The sequence below is a fragment of the Berghia stephanieae genome, chromosome 8 (genome assembly GCF_034508935.2).
Source record: "Berghia stephanieae isolate SIO BIC M18660-M18661 chromosome 8, UCSD_Bste_1.3, whole genome shotgun sequence".
In the NCBI taxonomy this organism is placed as follows: Eukaryota; Metazoa; Mollusca; class Gastropoda; order Nudibranchia; family Aeolidiidae; genus Berghia; species Berghia stephanieae.
This window is the reverse complement of record NC_088367.1, coordinates 39,888,828-39,905,916: the sequence shown is the minus strand read 5'-3', so window position 1 is coordinate 39,905,916 and position 17,089 is coordinate 39,888,828. Positions and strand designations below refer to the sequence as shown.

General features: G+C 36.6%; 1 protein-coding gene across 24 annotated transcripts in view; it reads left to right on the top strand.

Moving 5' to 3' along the window:
• Positions 1-10,833, top strand: part of LOC144978668 (uncharacterized) — a 187,977-nt gene extending 177,144 nt beyond the window's left edge. For 20 of the 24 annotated variants that reach the window (XM_078925026.1, XM_078925025.1, XM_078925022.1 and 17 more), the window contains one exon: positions 1,569-3,844. In XM_078925026.1, coding sequence (XP_078781152.1) covers positions 1,569-1,592 — 24 coding nt within the window. In that variant the 3' untranslated portion in view covers positions 1,593-3,844. Of the gene's footprint in view, positions 1-1,568; positions 3,845-9,880 lie in introns of those variants that run through there. The other 4 variants (XR_013646568.1, XR_013646565.1, XR_013646567.1 and 1 more) reach the window with 1 other exon arrangement.
• Positions 10,834-17,089: the final 6,256 nt, after the last annotated feature.

Below are 17,089 nucleotides of genomic sequence, written 5' to 3'. Positions count from 1 at the left end.
GCCAAAGACAGGCGCCAATGTGTGGTTTGTGTTTATAGATAGTTATAATGTGTTATATTATCCCGTCATGAATTTGTATCGTTATGTAATAGGGAAGAAAAGTCGTGACATTCACACCCTCTACTTTTCTGGTTCCAAAATCATTGGAAGTGTGTATGTAACCAGTCCTTCAGAGGACAAATAATGAATAAGTTACATAGTGAATCATAAGATGGCAGAAATATTTTGGTAGTAGTTGAAGGATGTATAGACAGATTCTAATGATTACTGGACGTAAAAGAGCGAGGATGGATGATCTTTATTAACGACCAGCTAGAAAATAAGATGCCATCACTCTGAAACCAGAAAATTATTTACACAAGGTATGTATTTGGTCCTCCGGAAGAGGAGTTTTTACACTTCCAAGGAGGTAGGAACCAGTTTTTCTTCCCAATTGTAAGACCACAATTTTGGCTGTTCAAAATCAGTCAAATCCGTTCTGTCCTTCTCTGATTATAGGAGGGTGTGGTGTGTATGCAATCAACAGGGTTGGTGATGATGCCATACACGAATGCTTTGAATCTGGATTTAAATTGTTTTATGATACGGTGCCAGAATAAGCAACTAGAAACATGCGAGAGAAGAAAAAATGATTCTCTCCTCATTAACCTGGCCTCAGCCTCAATCCCCACTCGAAGGAATCTGATTTTTTTTTAATGTTGCTTTCTTTTCCGTGTGTTATAGGGAATGAGATTAGCGGAAGAGTAGCGTCCCTTGATTGGAAGTCACCCATAGTCTGTGACGTCACCGGCGGAAAAGTTATTAGAGAGAGAACGTCATGTTGGTTGTGCGCATGCGTCTCTCGTCCTCGCTTCCGCTTCCGCGAGGACGAGAGACACATGCGCACAACCAACATGACGTTCTCTCTCTAATAACGTTTCCGCCGGTGACGTCACAGACTATGGTGACGTCCAATCAAGGGACGCTACTTTTCCGCTAATCTCATTCCCTATTGGTCTGCTATGTCTGGTGCTGTAACAAACACATAATTTGTCCGATTTTAATCGGCCTTCTTCACAATCCTACACGAATGTTTCTATAAGCTTCTTGGTCGCTTCGGGGTCAGGATTTTTTTTTTCTAACTACTTATGTTGTTTTGTTTCGTTTTTTCTTTTCGTTTAGAAATCTTGTTAAATCAGTAATTTTTAAAAAATTCATTTTTTACTTCAACGATCATAATATATATTGGAAATTCCATTCACTAATTCATTATTACTCTATTCCCTTTTCCCCCTTTCCCAACTCCTCAACAAACCCTTGCAACTATCTTGACATCACCCTTATCCCCCGGTCTCTCACCCCGACAACGACGATCACTCCTTGTCTGTAACGCCCCCTTATGTCTCTGACCCCCCCCCCCCCCTTCTATCTAACAACCTTCATCTCTCTATCATAACAACTCACTCCTGTCTGTGACGATCCCCATCTGTCTGTAACGCCCCCTTCAATGTCTTTGACGACCCCCCTCATGTCTGTAACGACCCCCTCCTGTCTGTGACAAACCCACTGACTGTCTCGACGACCTCCAGGCCCAAAACGTTCGCCATCAATAACGAGGTGATATTCTGCACCACGCACTACAAACAAAACTTCACCACCAAGGGAAATTACGACGAAGGATTTGGCAGGCAGCAACACAAAAAGCATTGGAACAGCAACCCAAACATCGCCAACAGCGGGTCCGCCACCACCACCACCACGACAGACAGCGAAAACTCTTAGGGGATGCATAACAACGAGTTTTTGTTTGTTTTTTTGTTTTTGTTTTTGTATTTGAAAGTAGATTCAATTATAATAAATTTAAGAAATAATAAATAAACAAATCGATTGGTCCATTCTTTGGAAACGTGTTGGGATTTTGTTTGCATCAGGCAAGGCACCTCGAACAGATTGATTCGGTGCCCCCCTGGCTTTTCATAAACGTATAAAACAGTTTTTGTTTTAGTTTAGAATTAATTGTGAAAAGTGGAAAGTCTTTTCTCAGTAACTAAACCCAAATCCCACACGATTCCAATGACGCAGTTGGTTGGTTTAAGACAGTAACGTTACGAAATGGCACGGTAGATTCTGTCTGAATTAAGTCTTAAGTACACGCCACTTGCAATGATTATCTCTGGATGCAAGAGCTGTTCTTGTCCGTTAGATCACTCATACCAACACACAAAAACTATAATATACACATAGTCTGTTAGGACTTGAGTAAGAATTGATCACCCAACTGGCGGTCTAACGGTACAGCAATAATTAATTAAGAGCCGAGTGACGTCAACGTCATTCAGTTCTCCCCGTATTGATAAATTAAGATGACACCTCAATCTTGTCAAACTTTTTCATACCCATAACTTTTAAGAAGCCCCGGGATGGGGACATGAGAGGTTGTCTTATCTACCAATATGTGAAGTAGTAGGAATTTTTTTTTATTTTCTGACCAAAATTAAGGGTGGGGGGGGAGCGTCAGTGTCTTAGAAAGAAGTTTTATCTACAAGGAGAAAAATAGATAACGTTTGAAAACGCGGTGTTTGGCATGTTTTGGATTCACATAATTTGTTTTTACTTTATAGATAGTGGCCCAGTTCCGTTTTAATATAATATAATGTATAAGGAATTTATTGGGTACGAGATTTGAACTCATTGAGTCATTTTTTGCCTGCCAGTGCGTACGTACTGCCCTGAACCACCTAGCGCTTATACTTATTATTATAATATCATTACTGTTGTTGTATCATAGATCATTTCAGATCATAATAATAATAATAACAATAATAGATGCATTTCGCAGCAACATGCGTCGTAGGCCGTATCTCGTAAATATCACGTGATTAGCTACGTATTAAAAATTATGTTGAATTCCTTTACGAATGTTGACTTCTTTTTTTTATCGATATTCTAAAACTTGATCATGTGATTTTTACGACGTTAATCAGACGGTATTCATTCATATCGATATTCTAAAACTTGATCATGTGATTTTTACGACGTTAATCAGACGGTATTCATTCATATCGATATTCTAAAACTTGATCATGTGATTTTTACGACGTTAATCAGACGGTATTCATTCATATCGATATTCTAAAACTTGATCATGTGATTTTTACGACGTTAATCAGACGGTATTCATTCATATCGATATTCTAAAACTTGATCATGTGATTTTTACGACGTTAATCAGACGTAATTCATTCATATCGATATTCTAAAACTTGATCATGTGATTTTTACGACGTTACGGCCCACGCCCCGTGGTGCGAATTGTGTACGTTTGACTTTTCATTGAAGTAGGTACTGGTTGGTCTTAGGCCTGGCTTGGTCCGTCGCGTCGTGTCGTGTCGTTCTGGGTGTCCTAATCAAAACACGTCATTCACCGCCATAATATTCTTGTCTCATTTCTCTCTCCAACATGGGGCAGCGTGGCTCAGCGGCACGGTCTTTGTTTCTTACCCGAAAGGTACCGAGTTCGATCATCCGCCGCTGCGCTGTGTGGCCTTGAGCAAGTCACCTCGTCCTAGCTCAAATTACGGCGCTGCACTGCGGCTGACACCTGGGTTATTTCAGCCTTCCCTTGGAGATAGACCCTAGAGACAAATTTCCCCAATGGGATGGTTAAGGGGAATTTTATTTCATTTAACATCGATGGGTTTTTAATTCCACTCTCCGTGCTGACATTTTAATTACGATATTATAACGGCCTATGTGTGCGTAACAGAGGGTCCTGTTAGTGACGAAAGCGCAAGTTAGTTAGGCCCTCAAAAAAAATGATAAAAACCGCACAAGTTGAGAGAGAGCAAATTTAGCCAAAATAAAATTCAATTCGCCTTCGTAGCGAGACGAACCCAGAACGAACGGACGGACTGAATCTATGGCCGATTAGTACCCTTGTCACGTATTTATTGTAATTGTTAAAAACCATTGCTGGGTTTGTTGTTTGTTTTTTTTTCCTACTCTGTCTATGATTGACTCTGCTGGCTTGTACAGACTTAACTATGTGTATGGATGATGATGATGATGACGGTGATGATGGTGATAATGTTTTGATAATGATAATAATAATAATAATAATAATAATAATAATAATAATAATAATAATAATAATAATCGTTTTGCTTTCTCACCTGAAATCAACAAAATTATGCGACAACTCCATTTTTCATAATGCCATCCATTCTTTCCCCAACCCTTCTCCCCTTAAAAGTTACATCAATCTCCTCTTTAAGAACTCTAATGTCCCTCTCTCTCGTATTATCCATACTCGAAAGAAGAGCAGCCTGAGGAACCTTGGCGGTTGTTTAAAATAACACTGAACTTCAATTCAATACGGCGATGCGTGTTGGATATAGATAGATAGAAGGGAGATAATCGATAAAATTAGTCGTCAGAAATTCAACGGGGTTACGACCCATACATGCCAGGTTAAACCTCCGGCGTTTTCGTCTTCCTTTTTTTTTTGTTTTTTTTTTTGTTGTTTTTTTTTTTTTTTTTGTTTTTTTTGGTTTTTTGTTGTTGTTTTTTTTTGTTTTTTGTTTGTTTTTGTTTTGTTTTTGTTTTTTTTTTCAATGGTTAATACGTGCATAAATAATAAATTACTCATATTATAGAGTATTATTGCAATAGCATGTCCCGTCCATGTTGAGTCGTCTGTGATGAGTCATCCCTAGTTGTTAATCGTAAAACAGCAAGCCGTAAGGGCTTATGGATATAATAATAATAAAAATGTTGATCATCACTGTGACTTCAAATAGGTTAGAATAGGGAGGGGGCGGGGTGTAACGATAATGTAAATCCACGACCTTTGTTCTTTCAGTCAGTTTATTATTATTATTATTATTATTATTATTATTATTATTATTATTATTATTATTATTATTATTATTATTATTATTCATTAATTTTCGCGCTCAAAAAACCTGCCAAAGTGTTGTTTTGTTGTTTTTTTAATTTATTATTATTATTATTTTGTTTAGTTTTTGTTCATGTTCTTTCAATATCTTACCAATCTTGTCTGATTTTTTATTATTATTTTTTTTTAATTTGAATTCAAGGTATTATATTATTATTACTTATATATTGGACATTTCTCCTGTCAAAGAAGTAAGACCCCATCTATCTCATCTTTGGATCTGATGGCCGCTGAATCAAATCCCAATGGAGAAGTGGGGATTAAAAAAAAAAAGAATTATCTTGTGGCCTCAGAATTTTAATGAAATCACCCCCCCCCCCCCCCCCCCCTTCCTCATTCTATCTATCAATAATCTAATATCCAGCAGGAGTTATAACAGGTTTTAGGCGATGAAATGAACAACAAACAGAGCTGTCCACTTGAAATTTCAAAAATTCGTAGTTCTCAAGAGGTAAAAAAAGGAAGAAAAATTCAATTTAAATTGCTTTAGAAACAAACAATTTGCTCTCAGTCTCAGCATGGCCCAAAAATGCTCCAAAGTCCTGAATATAGGTTCTAATAAGAAGCTAAACTTTCCTTTATAACAAGATTGATTGAGTCAAAGAGACCTGTGCAGCTCTAAAGCTGGAGCCAAAAATTTGTATTTCTACGACAAGTATTCAAGTATGTTGTATGGTGCGTTATATCAAACCATCATCCTTTTTTTTAAATGTATGTAATATAATATACACATAATACTCGTGTATATGCAAATGCTATTATATTATTATTATTATCATTATTATAATTACAATGAGATGATGTCATTCATATTCATATCCTTGATTTCTGTATTCATTTGATCTTGTCCAAGTTATCATTCGTCAGCAAAGATGTTTTGTTTATTGTTTTGTTTTAGTTTTAGTTGTAAACACTCAAGCCTGAGTGAGTCAGTCGATTGATTGAAGTTGGAAGTGCCGACAATGGAAGAATAGGAAGATATGGTTGCATTGTGTAGATTTTGATTAAATTTAAGTCATTGGTGAAAAAAATTAAATGTATGAATGTTTTTTTTAACCAAACCAAAATTAAATTAGCTTTTACTATTATGCTTCAACAATTCTTGATACGTTTGTCTTGCTTTGTTTTTGTTGTGATTATTTTTTTATAATTTGACACGTTTTTTGTTTTTTTCATTCTTTTGTTTTGAGGGAGGTCATATATATATTATATATATATATATATATATATATATATATATATATATATATATATATCACGTGATAAGGCGTACGATGGGTGTTATGAAGGTCATCAATTACGTATTTAATTAGGCACTGTGTTCTCGTTGAGTTGTGTTATGTTTTTTTTTGTGGAGCCGCTATCACTATCCATTACTCCGTTCTGTCACTACTACTACTACTACTACTACTACTACTGCTGCTACTACTACTACTACTACTACTACTACTACTACTACTACTACTACTACTACTACTACTACTACTGCTACTACTACTACTACTACTGTACAACTTGTGTGCTACTTATTATTATTATTAATTTTTGATTACCATGTATTGTTGATAGTACATTGAATGATTTTCACCTCAGTCTGTACATTATTTGTGTGTGTGTGTGTGTGTGTGTGTGTGTGTGTGTGTGTGTGTATGCATGTTCTTGTCGCATGTGTTCCGGCCACCTAAATCAGCCACCGATAAAAAGTTGTTTTATTATAAATTCCTTGTGAGTATTTTTTATTATTATGGCCTGCTACTATTGTGTGATTTCAAGATTCAAATCACTGATGAATGTAAAAATGCTGTATATGATTTGAATATATATCTTTTTTTTTTATTTGTCGAACTATTTTAATAAACTTAGAAAACAATTATTATTTTTATTATTATTTTTTTAAATATTTAAATTTTTATTTAGTGAGATTTTTCATTATTTTGTAATAATGCGTTGTCCATTTTTTTTCAAAGATGTTAACTTGTTATGAATAATACTGGCATTATTGTTATTGTTATCCACTGCTATTGAGTCTTGGAGTTTGTAAGGCTGGTTTAAGTTAGTTGTATTATTTGGTTCCTTTCAAACAAAATTTCAATTTGCTGCAATGACAATATGTACTAAATATGTCAGCATGGTGACTTCGCGAAGTCCCAGGTATGAGAGTTTTTGCCAAGACGAGGGTCATTTAAATCGATCGATATTTGAAGGACGAGTTTTCTGGCCAAAAGGTTAAATACGGGGTTTTCCAGAGTACGGCAGGACGGGCTGTGTGAGTTGAATAGGCATCTATCACGTGGGTGAAACCAGAGCTAGTGAGTGAATGTCTGGTGACGTGTCATCCTATGTCAGTATTAAATAATTGATTTGTTTTCTTCTATTATTATTGTTATTGTTATGATTGTAAACAAACCTACATCAAACTTTGTGCGTGCATTTTTTTTGTATGTATATATGTGTGTGTGTGTGTGTGTGTGTGTGTAAACATCTGTATGTATCATGTATGTACATATGTGACCCTCCGCCTCGAAGCGGTATTAAGTCGGGATTTGGAAAACGAAGAAAACCGGTTTTAAAGTGGAAATGGTCAAAATTATCAAATTTCAGTTTTTGGTTGTTTCAGAAACTACAATCATTTTTCTACATGAAAACATAATAATTCATCATAAATATTGACGATAAGTTATATAAATTTCAAGTTTAAAAATGCAACTATCAGTGACACATTCAAAACGAGAGTTGACTTTCTCTCAGAGAGCCACCCTTTCCAAGGCTTAGTAATACCGAGTCTTTTTCTCCACCAATACCGTGTAAGATATCACAGCAAAGGGCGTGTCTTTATCTATCTCAGAGAAAGCATGACTGTTTCCACAATGTCATGGTTCAACCAATAATGAACTTTAAAAACTGTAAACAAGTCTAGGTTTTTCCCTGACAACCTTACAAATGAATGATTCTGATTGGTCAACTCTCATCACATGCGCTGTGGCTGTAGGCCATAATGCTCGGGCGATGCTTCATGACGTCAGCATGCGTGTGTTACATATGTGTGTGTTTGTGCATTTTGATACACACCACGTGCTTTTACTTCTTTGTCTTGCTGTATTGGCGATCGAGGTGAGGGTCCTCTTTTGTCCCTCTTTTTTTTTTTATTCATGAAATTATAGGACATTCTAAGACCTAATAGGACAACAGTACACTTACACTTACAGTTACAGAGATTGTTGTAGGATAAACATTTAATTTTAAGTACAAAAGCAGAATAATAAATAGAGCCTTCAACAATTAATGAACTCCCGGTGGATATACGTGTAACTAAAAAATGAAATGGATAGATAAACAGACAGAAAGACAAACCTATTAATGGATAAATAGATAGGTAGATAGATAGATAGATAGACAGATAGATAGATAGATAGATGAAGAGGGGAGAGAGACAGAGAGAGAGAGAGAGAGATGGATGTTCGTTTTGTCGTGCTCTCTTTGTATACTGAAAGAAAGGGGGGGGGGGATCTTTTTAGACAATGAACAATGTGGTGGAACGCTAAGGAAAACTTGAGAGATTCAATAACATGTTTTCATGTAAGTCACTACACAATAAGCCCCACCCCTCCTCCTCAAGCTGTCATCTGACTCAAAATGGAAACAATGCAATGATTGATTTGACCAGCCCATTTCTTTAATTGCAATCTCATTGGTCAATATGTTTCCAGTTGATTGACTATGACTTACTTTGTAACAAAATGCTTTCTTTAAACTATCCCTACAATTCTTTGCTCCGCCTCCATCCCTTTCTTCATGTCTACCTCACTCTCTCCGTCTCCCTTTTGTTTCTTTCACACATACAAAACACACACACACACACACACACACACAAATACACATACACTTATACAGGTTTCAATCTTTATTCTATTTCCCTCGCGTCCTCTTAATGCACAAGCAGTCTTTCTCCTCCCCTCTCGCCCTCTTTCTCTCTCTCTTCTCTCTCTCTCTCTCTCTCTCTCTCTCTCTCTCTCTCTCTCTCTCTCTCTCTTTATATCTCTCTCTTTATATATCTCTCTCTCTCTCTCTCTCTCTCTCTCTCTCTCTCTCTCTTTCTCTCACATGTGTGTGTGTGTGTGTGTATATTTTACTCTCTCATTCTATCTCTTCCTCTCTAATCCTCTTCTTGATAATTCTTTCCCTGCCCACCCGGCTTCACGTAGTTTCAAAACTGTACTTTCAAATTATAAGCCCGTCTTTAACTTTGGGTATTTGAAATCTTATTTTCTCTATTGAATAAGACAAAAAATTTCACATTAATAATTCTTATTTCATTGATTCTTTATTTAAATATAAAAAATTCTTGAAAAAGTGAACAATTGTCGGCATTTTTTTTCCAGTGTTTTATTTGTTTTAAGAACATCTTGCATTAATAATGAATAACTACAAAAGTGATAATTGGATTGTTTCAAAAATGTGTATGTTCATTATTAAATGTATAATCTAAGCTCATGCTAAATTTCACTATTCTCGTCAAATTTTAGATGCCCGTATCTAAGGAGTTATCTTTGCCCATTGATTTGACTGTGCGTGAAAACGGTGCCTCACTTCAAAGTCGATTTTCTCAAAACTTGGTTTTCACACTCTCCCTACTTCAAACGGTCATATCTCGGCAATGAATAATCAGAATTGTATAAATTTGGTATCAAACTTTAAAGCATAAAATAAGCTATGATTGGGTACCAAAAACCCAAAATTGAAAAATCCGACTTAATACCGTTTCGAGGCGGAGGGTCACATATGTAGGTGTGTGTGTGTGTGTATCATGTATGTACATATGTAGGTGTGTGTGGGTGTGCGAGAGAAAAAGAGAATCGTCAATGTACAATTTATAATGAATTAGTGGCCTTACTTTTCTACGCAAAATGTTATCATTTTGTTTTGTTTTGTTTATCGGTTTTGGAGGGGGGGGGGGGGAAGGTTGTTATTTAATCTTCCCGATTTTTTTAATTGTGTTTATTTATAATCAGGGGTTAGGATTGTTTAATATGACAATTTTTGTGTTTTGGAAAATAGTTTTTAAGAGGATTTGTATTTTATATTTCGCTAAGATTTCGTGAAATGGAACCTTTTGGATCTGCCTAAAACAATTTGAATGCATAGGTACCCATGTTGGCGGGATTCAGCACCCCTGGACTTATGGTCTATTATTAGGATCGACTTCTGTTCTCTGTTGGAATCACATAGTCCTTTTTATCTCAGACTTTGTTGGTTGGCACTTTTAATTTTTTTAAAGTCTAGTCCTGCGGAGATAAATATCTCCTTTTCATCTGTTCTTTCATTTCCAAAGCAAGAATGAATGAATGAATATGGCTGCACAGTCTCTATGGACGCTTGCCGTGAATGAATGTGTGCGTCACTTGGAGTTTGTCAGTCTGTATTATCCAGTTAGTAATTTGCCTCCAAGGCATAGCAAGTGTGTTTCAAAAGAACGTCTCGATGGGTGGATGTATTGGTGTGTTTGTGTGTTTGTGCGTTTTGATTGTATTGGACATTTATTTAAGACTAAAGTTATTTACTATTATTGCTGCTTGCCAAGGTTTGTTACATTACATTGACATCTTCAGATGAAAACATTGACATCCTTCAGATAAAAACATTGACATTTATGGGGCGTTTGGGGGATGAAGAGGGTTAACCCCTTGGTGGATGATGATGTTGTAGTTGTTGTTCTTGTCGTTTTCTTTGTTTTATTGTTGTTGCTGTTATCTTCTCTGCCTGTGAATTTTACGTCTTGCGTTAGGCACGTTGTTGAAAATATTATTATTCATCGCATTTTGAATAATTTACTACTACTACTACTATTACTATATTATTACTGCAAATAAACACATCATCTATTATGCTTCAGTTCGTAACTCAAGACTTTGATTGACTGTTTTCAGTATTGAATTGTACTGCAGTCCACTCCAAATAATCGCAACTTGGTTAATTGCAACTTTCGGTTAATCGCAATATTTCCCAAGAAACGGAATTAATTCTATATAAAAGTCTCTGGTTAATTGCAACAAACTTCAGTTAATCGCAACACATTATCGCAACACATTTTCGACCTCAAAAGGAAGCAAATTCAAGGAATCAATCAAAATCTCAAGATTAGATTTCATCATGACACGTCGAAGAATCAGAGATTGGACAGGGTTTAATGCTACAGTAGTGTGTCACCACTCTGTTAGAGACAAAAGAGGGCAGGGCTTTGCAGTTCGGGTTTGTGCAGTCATCTGTGACCATTAGATATGAGGCGAGTGGGTTGGGCATGGTTTTGACAACAGGTAGACGATGACAATTGTGAGGAGAGACTTGAGCGATGATATCCTTTGTTTTGTAATTGACAACTGTGCATTGTGACCAATGGGTTTGATGAGACCTCATTGTCTCTCATCACGGCTAATCTCTTGGACTCTTACTAATGCTGAGAACAAAATGTGAAAGTGAATCCAATCTTAAGATGTCGGCTTGTCTCAAAGCTGCTTTTAATCGTCAAAATCTATACAGGGCTGCCATATATTTTTTATCCAATCAAATTGCTCAGTCTGTGATGGACTCAGAACAATGTTTACAACAACTGGTTTGAGTTTACCATATAAATTTGTGTAAAATGTTGCAATAGTGGACAGGAAACTCAACTGATCCCAAGGTGTTGCGAGTATCCAGAGTACTACCGTAATATGGGGTTACTTGAGACACTTTTTAAAAAGGTGAGTGCGCCAAAAACTTTTTTTATTTTTCAAAATCGTATAATGAGTGAAAATATTGATAAAAATTATTTAGAGTTTGAAAAATAAAAAGGTCTTGGGTGCACTAGTCTTGTACAAGAAAGTGGCCAAAGTTATCACATTTTACGATACATAATCATTACCCCCTCCTCCCTTCTAGAAGACTTCCAATGGTGAGCTGAGAAATCACTTTTTGCTGTCTGTCACCCCCCTATATCAGTTTTCAGGTACTTGCTGTCTCTTCTACTTCTACCCCCCTGTATCTGTTTTCCAATTGCTTTCTCTTTGTCTTGGAATGAGACCACTTAGTTCTGTCCTGAACCTGGCCGGAGTCATTGGTTGGGAGAGAAACAGTCAAATGTATTATCGTTTTGGGAGATGATATTCTTTTTTCCTTGTTAACCATCCCTGTCTTATGCACTGAGACTCGAGACTGTCATAACGGGATCCTTGGCTTGTGTCTGGGTGGGACTTTTTAAGGTACTACCAAAATAAACACATTGGTGGATTGATCGTGGACTCTTGTTTCCTTATTTGTGCCAATCCCCCTTGTCTTACTTTTTCTTTGGTATAGTTAACTTCAAAGCTACGACTTTTCTCCTTCTCCTATCATGTTCCTTTTTACTGGCGATGAAATTACATCAAGTGTCGCTATCACCTTAAAGCACTTAAAACAAACAAAATCCAGCACACCCCCCACCCCATCTGATCCGCTGATGGAATTTCCCATTGGGGGAGGAGGACGTTGGTTCCCTCTGGCAAATGGAATCTACATACTACACCCTTTCTATCTCTCCTGGCAAATGGAATCTACACCCTTTCTATCTCTTCTGGCAAATGGAATCTACACCCTTTCTATCTCTTCTGGCAAATGGAATCTACACCCTTTCTATCTCTTCTGGCAAATGGGACCTACACCGTTCTATCCCCCTATATGTTTTCCAACTTGCTTTTTGTCTTTGACTTGGAGTGGGATTAACTGGTTTTGCCCAAGTAATCCAATTCCAAGACAAAGATAGAAAGCAACTCAGAGAGCTGATATAGGGGGGTAGAAGACACAGCAAGTTTTTGTTTTTAATGGTTTTACGGCGCTTGCAACTTATCAGCGCCAGTAAAAAGGAAGAAAATGGGATAGTAAAAAGTTCTAGACCGACAATTAAAGCACCCAAGAAAAGGTAAGACAAAGGTTCAAATAGAGAACAGATGTTGACTCCAGGAGCACACTATCAAAGTAGTTAGTTTGAGATCACCTAAAAGTCATCCAGACTAGGGGAATATACTCGAGTGTTTTACAAATCATATATATCATGTAAAAAAAATAATACAATGCATAACAGAGAGATGATTTCCAAGACAAAAGTATCATCTCCCAAAATTTTAACTATATATTTGGCAAGGGCCAGGATAAAACCAAGTAATCTCATCCCAAGACAAAGACAGAAAGCATGTTGGAAAACAGATATAGGGGGATAGAAGACACAGTAAGTGCCTCCCTGCCCACTATGGGAGGTCAGGAACCCCACCCAGACACAGCAAGTGATCTCCTGCCAGCTCTTATTCTAGCTGGGAACCCTTAGACTAAGAAATGACTAAATAATAAATAAATAAAAGGAAACTCATAAATAAAACAAAATCTGGGCCAAACTATTTTATTATTCCAGCAGAGGACAGTAATAGTGGAGGTCCTGTTATCTACAGCCCAGAAAATGAGAGGAAGCCAAGGGCCATATAATATACATAATATTAAAACTAAAATAGTTGTGATACCGCCGGAGAGTTGTTCATAAATTGATTACATTCATAAACATCGAAATACATCATGACATAAATATCAATATCTTGTACCTATCTAAATATCGATTCTTTGTCAAACTATCAATGTTACTATAATATACCAGGTGACCAGAGAAAAAAAAAAGGAGCTCCGAGAAATGTTTTGTTTTTAAGGGTTTTACGTCGCTTGCAACACACCATGGCCAGTAAAAAAAAAAGGAAGAAAATTGGATAGTAAAAACATTCTATGTCTATGTATAATTAAATGAGTTGAGGAAAAGGTAAGCCAAAGGGGAATTGGTTCGAATAGAGAACAAATGTAGATTCCAAGAACACACGACCAGTGTACTTTGAGATCACCTAAAAGTCGCACCCAGACACCAGCACAAGATCCCACTTGGAAGAATACACTCAAATGTTTACAGATAAAAAAAAAATAACAATACATAACAGAGATGATTTACAAGAAAAAAAATATCATCTCCCAAAACTTTAACAATACATTCGACTTTCCTTTCCTGCCAAGAACCCCTGGCCAGGGTCAGGCCAAGACTAAGTAATTTCATTCCAAGACAAAGACAGAATGCAATTGGAAAACATATATAGGGGTACCGCAAGTACCTCCCTGCCCAGCTCCGAGAAAAGTTGATTAAAATCCAAACATTTAAAAGACAACGTGAGTGGGAGAAACTCTGAAAAGGTTTTAAGAGTTAAAGAATGCCATCACGACAGCAACAATAGAATTTTCCAATGAACGCTGTCAAGGCGTAATTGCCCAATTTTGTCCAACGAGTCAAAACGTGTCTGGATAGAACTGGGAGGCATCTGGAGCATGACCTGTAACTGTTGCAACCATGGCCGAATAACGTACTATAGTTACGTCATGGTTGTAACCAATGGATCTGCTTCAAATTCTGACACAGGGAATTCGATACCGTCAACAGACGAAGAGAATGGACGGACTTTTGTCATCAAGAGTGCGGGAAGCCAACGTCACTGAGGACGACGCTGGATAGTGAGTGAGTGAATGTGAATCCGATAAACTTCTTTTAACTTCTGTAAAATGTGATGTTACTGCGTTGATTTGTTTGGATTTGGATTTTATTCAAATTTTCTCGGAGCGACTGTTTGTTCTGGTCACCTGGTTAAAAAGATGTATTAAGGTATTATGTGTAGTACTGTTAAGGCAGATCCTAATTGACACAGGAAATCGTTGCAATAATTATTATTTTTTAAACATATTATATTAATGTAACCTACTGCCTCCCACTGGTATGTATTATGCAGGACTCTATAAACGTTGCTGCTCGAAGCAATAAATAATCATGTGAAATTGAATATAAGCTTCAATTTAATTACAAAAAAAAAACCAGATCAAATAAACGTTTCGGGTTTCCCTTTTATCAACAAAACAGGATGAATGAAACACTACAGATGAACGGGATTCATCTGTAGTGTTTCATTCATCCTGTTTTGTTGATAAAAGGGAAACCCGAAACGTTAATTTGATCTGGTTTTGTTTTGTTTTTTTGTAATTGAATTGAAGCTTACATTCAATTTCACATGATTATTTATGCAGGACTCGAGCACCGAACAAATTGCCACAATAAGTAACACACGTTATGAACCAGTTAACTGCCGTACTGCTGAAAAACACGTATTTAAAAATTTGGCCAGAAAACTAGTCCTTCAAATATCGATCGATTATAAATAACCCTCATCTTAGCAAAAACTCTCAAACCTGGGAGCGGGTGGTTGGATGGGAGCATCACCCTTGAATCATATACCTATGATGTTGGCATGGGTGTACGATCCGATAGTGATGTCGTTTCTTCTTCTCTTTACTAGCCTATCCTGCTTCTTTGGTTTGTGATTGTATTTTTGACAGGGGATATTTTTTTTCCCGTAAATCCTCTGCCTGTTTGTTCTTGGTTATTTATAATTTAGCTTATGATATCTTTAGGTTATGCTTTTGATTGACATTTGTACTATTTTTGTTAGATTGCTTGTTTTTTTGTTTCAGCGGTCTCTCATATAACCTCAATTGTGTTGGAAGAGACCTAAAGCAACAAACAAACAAACAAATCAAACCTGGGACTTCACGAAGTTGATACTGGTTAAGATTCTAAAAACATCAGCTTAACACAGGTCTCATAAATTTGACTATAAATTCTTTTTGAATATAAATGCTTTTGTGGCGAGTTGCTATGCAAATACTTAGACCTTACACAAACCACCACTGACCAACGTTGACGACCCCTGAATGTCCCTGGAAATTGATTTTAGACTAACGATTATAAACAAGGAATACAGAGAGATTAGAAAGCAGTTTCATATTTGCCATAATAATCAACCAATTGATTGTGGGCAATCAAAGGAAGAAGAAGAAGAAGAATTCAATTTTTAAAAAGCTAGCTCGTCCTTTAGAGTCATCGATCCCATGAAACCGGAGGTTATCCGGACGGATTTCTAATGGATAGTATGCATTTGACGTCACTCAGGTCTTTGTTATTGTTTTTTTTTTTTTGCCATCCGCGTTTATGAGTAATTCTCACTAAACTGCATTAACCAGACTATAAATTATAAACGTTCAAGGTTACACATATTTTTGTGTGTTGTTCCGTTATACTTCCGGATGGCAATGTTGTGAGCTTCTTAGTCTTAGCCAAGCGCATACTATTTATAGCGTGAAACGGAAAATAGCATTTGCTTGCTACTAACCCACCCCCTCCCACCTCACCTCTTTCAGGATAGGACGCTAATCTATCGCCATGTGATAACGAAGACTATACGATCTCACCTTGACACAATACAAAACCAATGAGAGGCAATTGATTACAAATTATACTCAGATCACTATATAATAATATACGTATATATAAATATATAAAACAAAAGAAAGACATGACGCCAATCTGCCGCATGCAAACAATTACGTATAAAACTTCTTTCATTTGCAAAAATAATAATAATAATAATTTTTTTAATGTAACGTCCCAATTAGGGAAGATGTTTTATGTTTTTAAGGGTTTTACGGCGCTTGCAACACATTAAGGTTATATCAGCGCCAGTAAAAAGGAAGAAAATGGGATAGTAAAAAGTTCTAGAATTCCAATTAAAGCACAAAAGAAAAGGTAAGACAAAGGGGAATTGGTTCAAATAGGGAACATATGTAGATTCCAAGAGCACACCGTCAAAGTACTTAGTTTAAGATCACCTAAAACTCTAATCCAGACGCAAGCACAAGTCCCAACTAAGAGGAATACACTCAAATGTTTACCAATCATATAATATAATATGTAAACTAAACATAATATAATGCATAACAGAGAGATGATTTACAAGGAAAAAAACATCATCTCCCAAAACTATAACTATACATTCGACTGTTTCCCTCCCAGCCAAGGAACTCCGGCAAGGATCAGGACAAAACTAAGTAATCTCATTCCAAGACAGTGACAGGAAACAATTGGAAAACGGGTATGGGGGGATAGAAGACACAGCATGTACCTCCCTGCCCACTATGGGAGGTCAGGATCCCCACCCAGAAGTAGGGAAGAAATAAAATGTGTATCAACTCATGACATAGAGATTTTCAATTCAGAATTCAATTCAGGTCTGTATG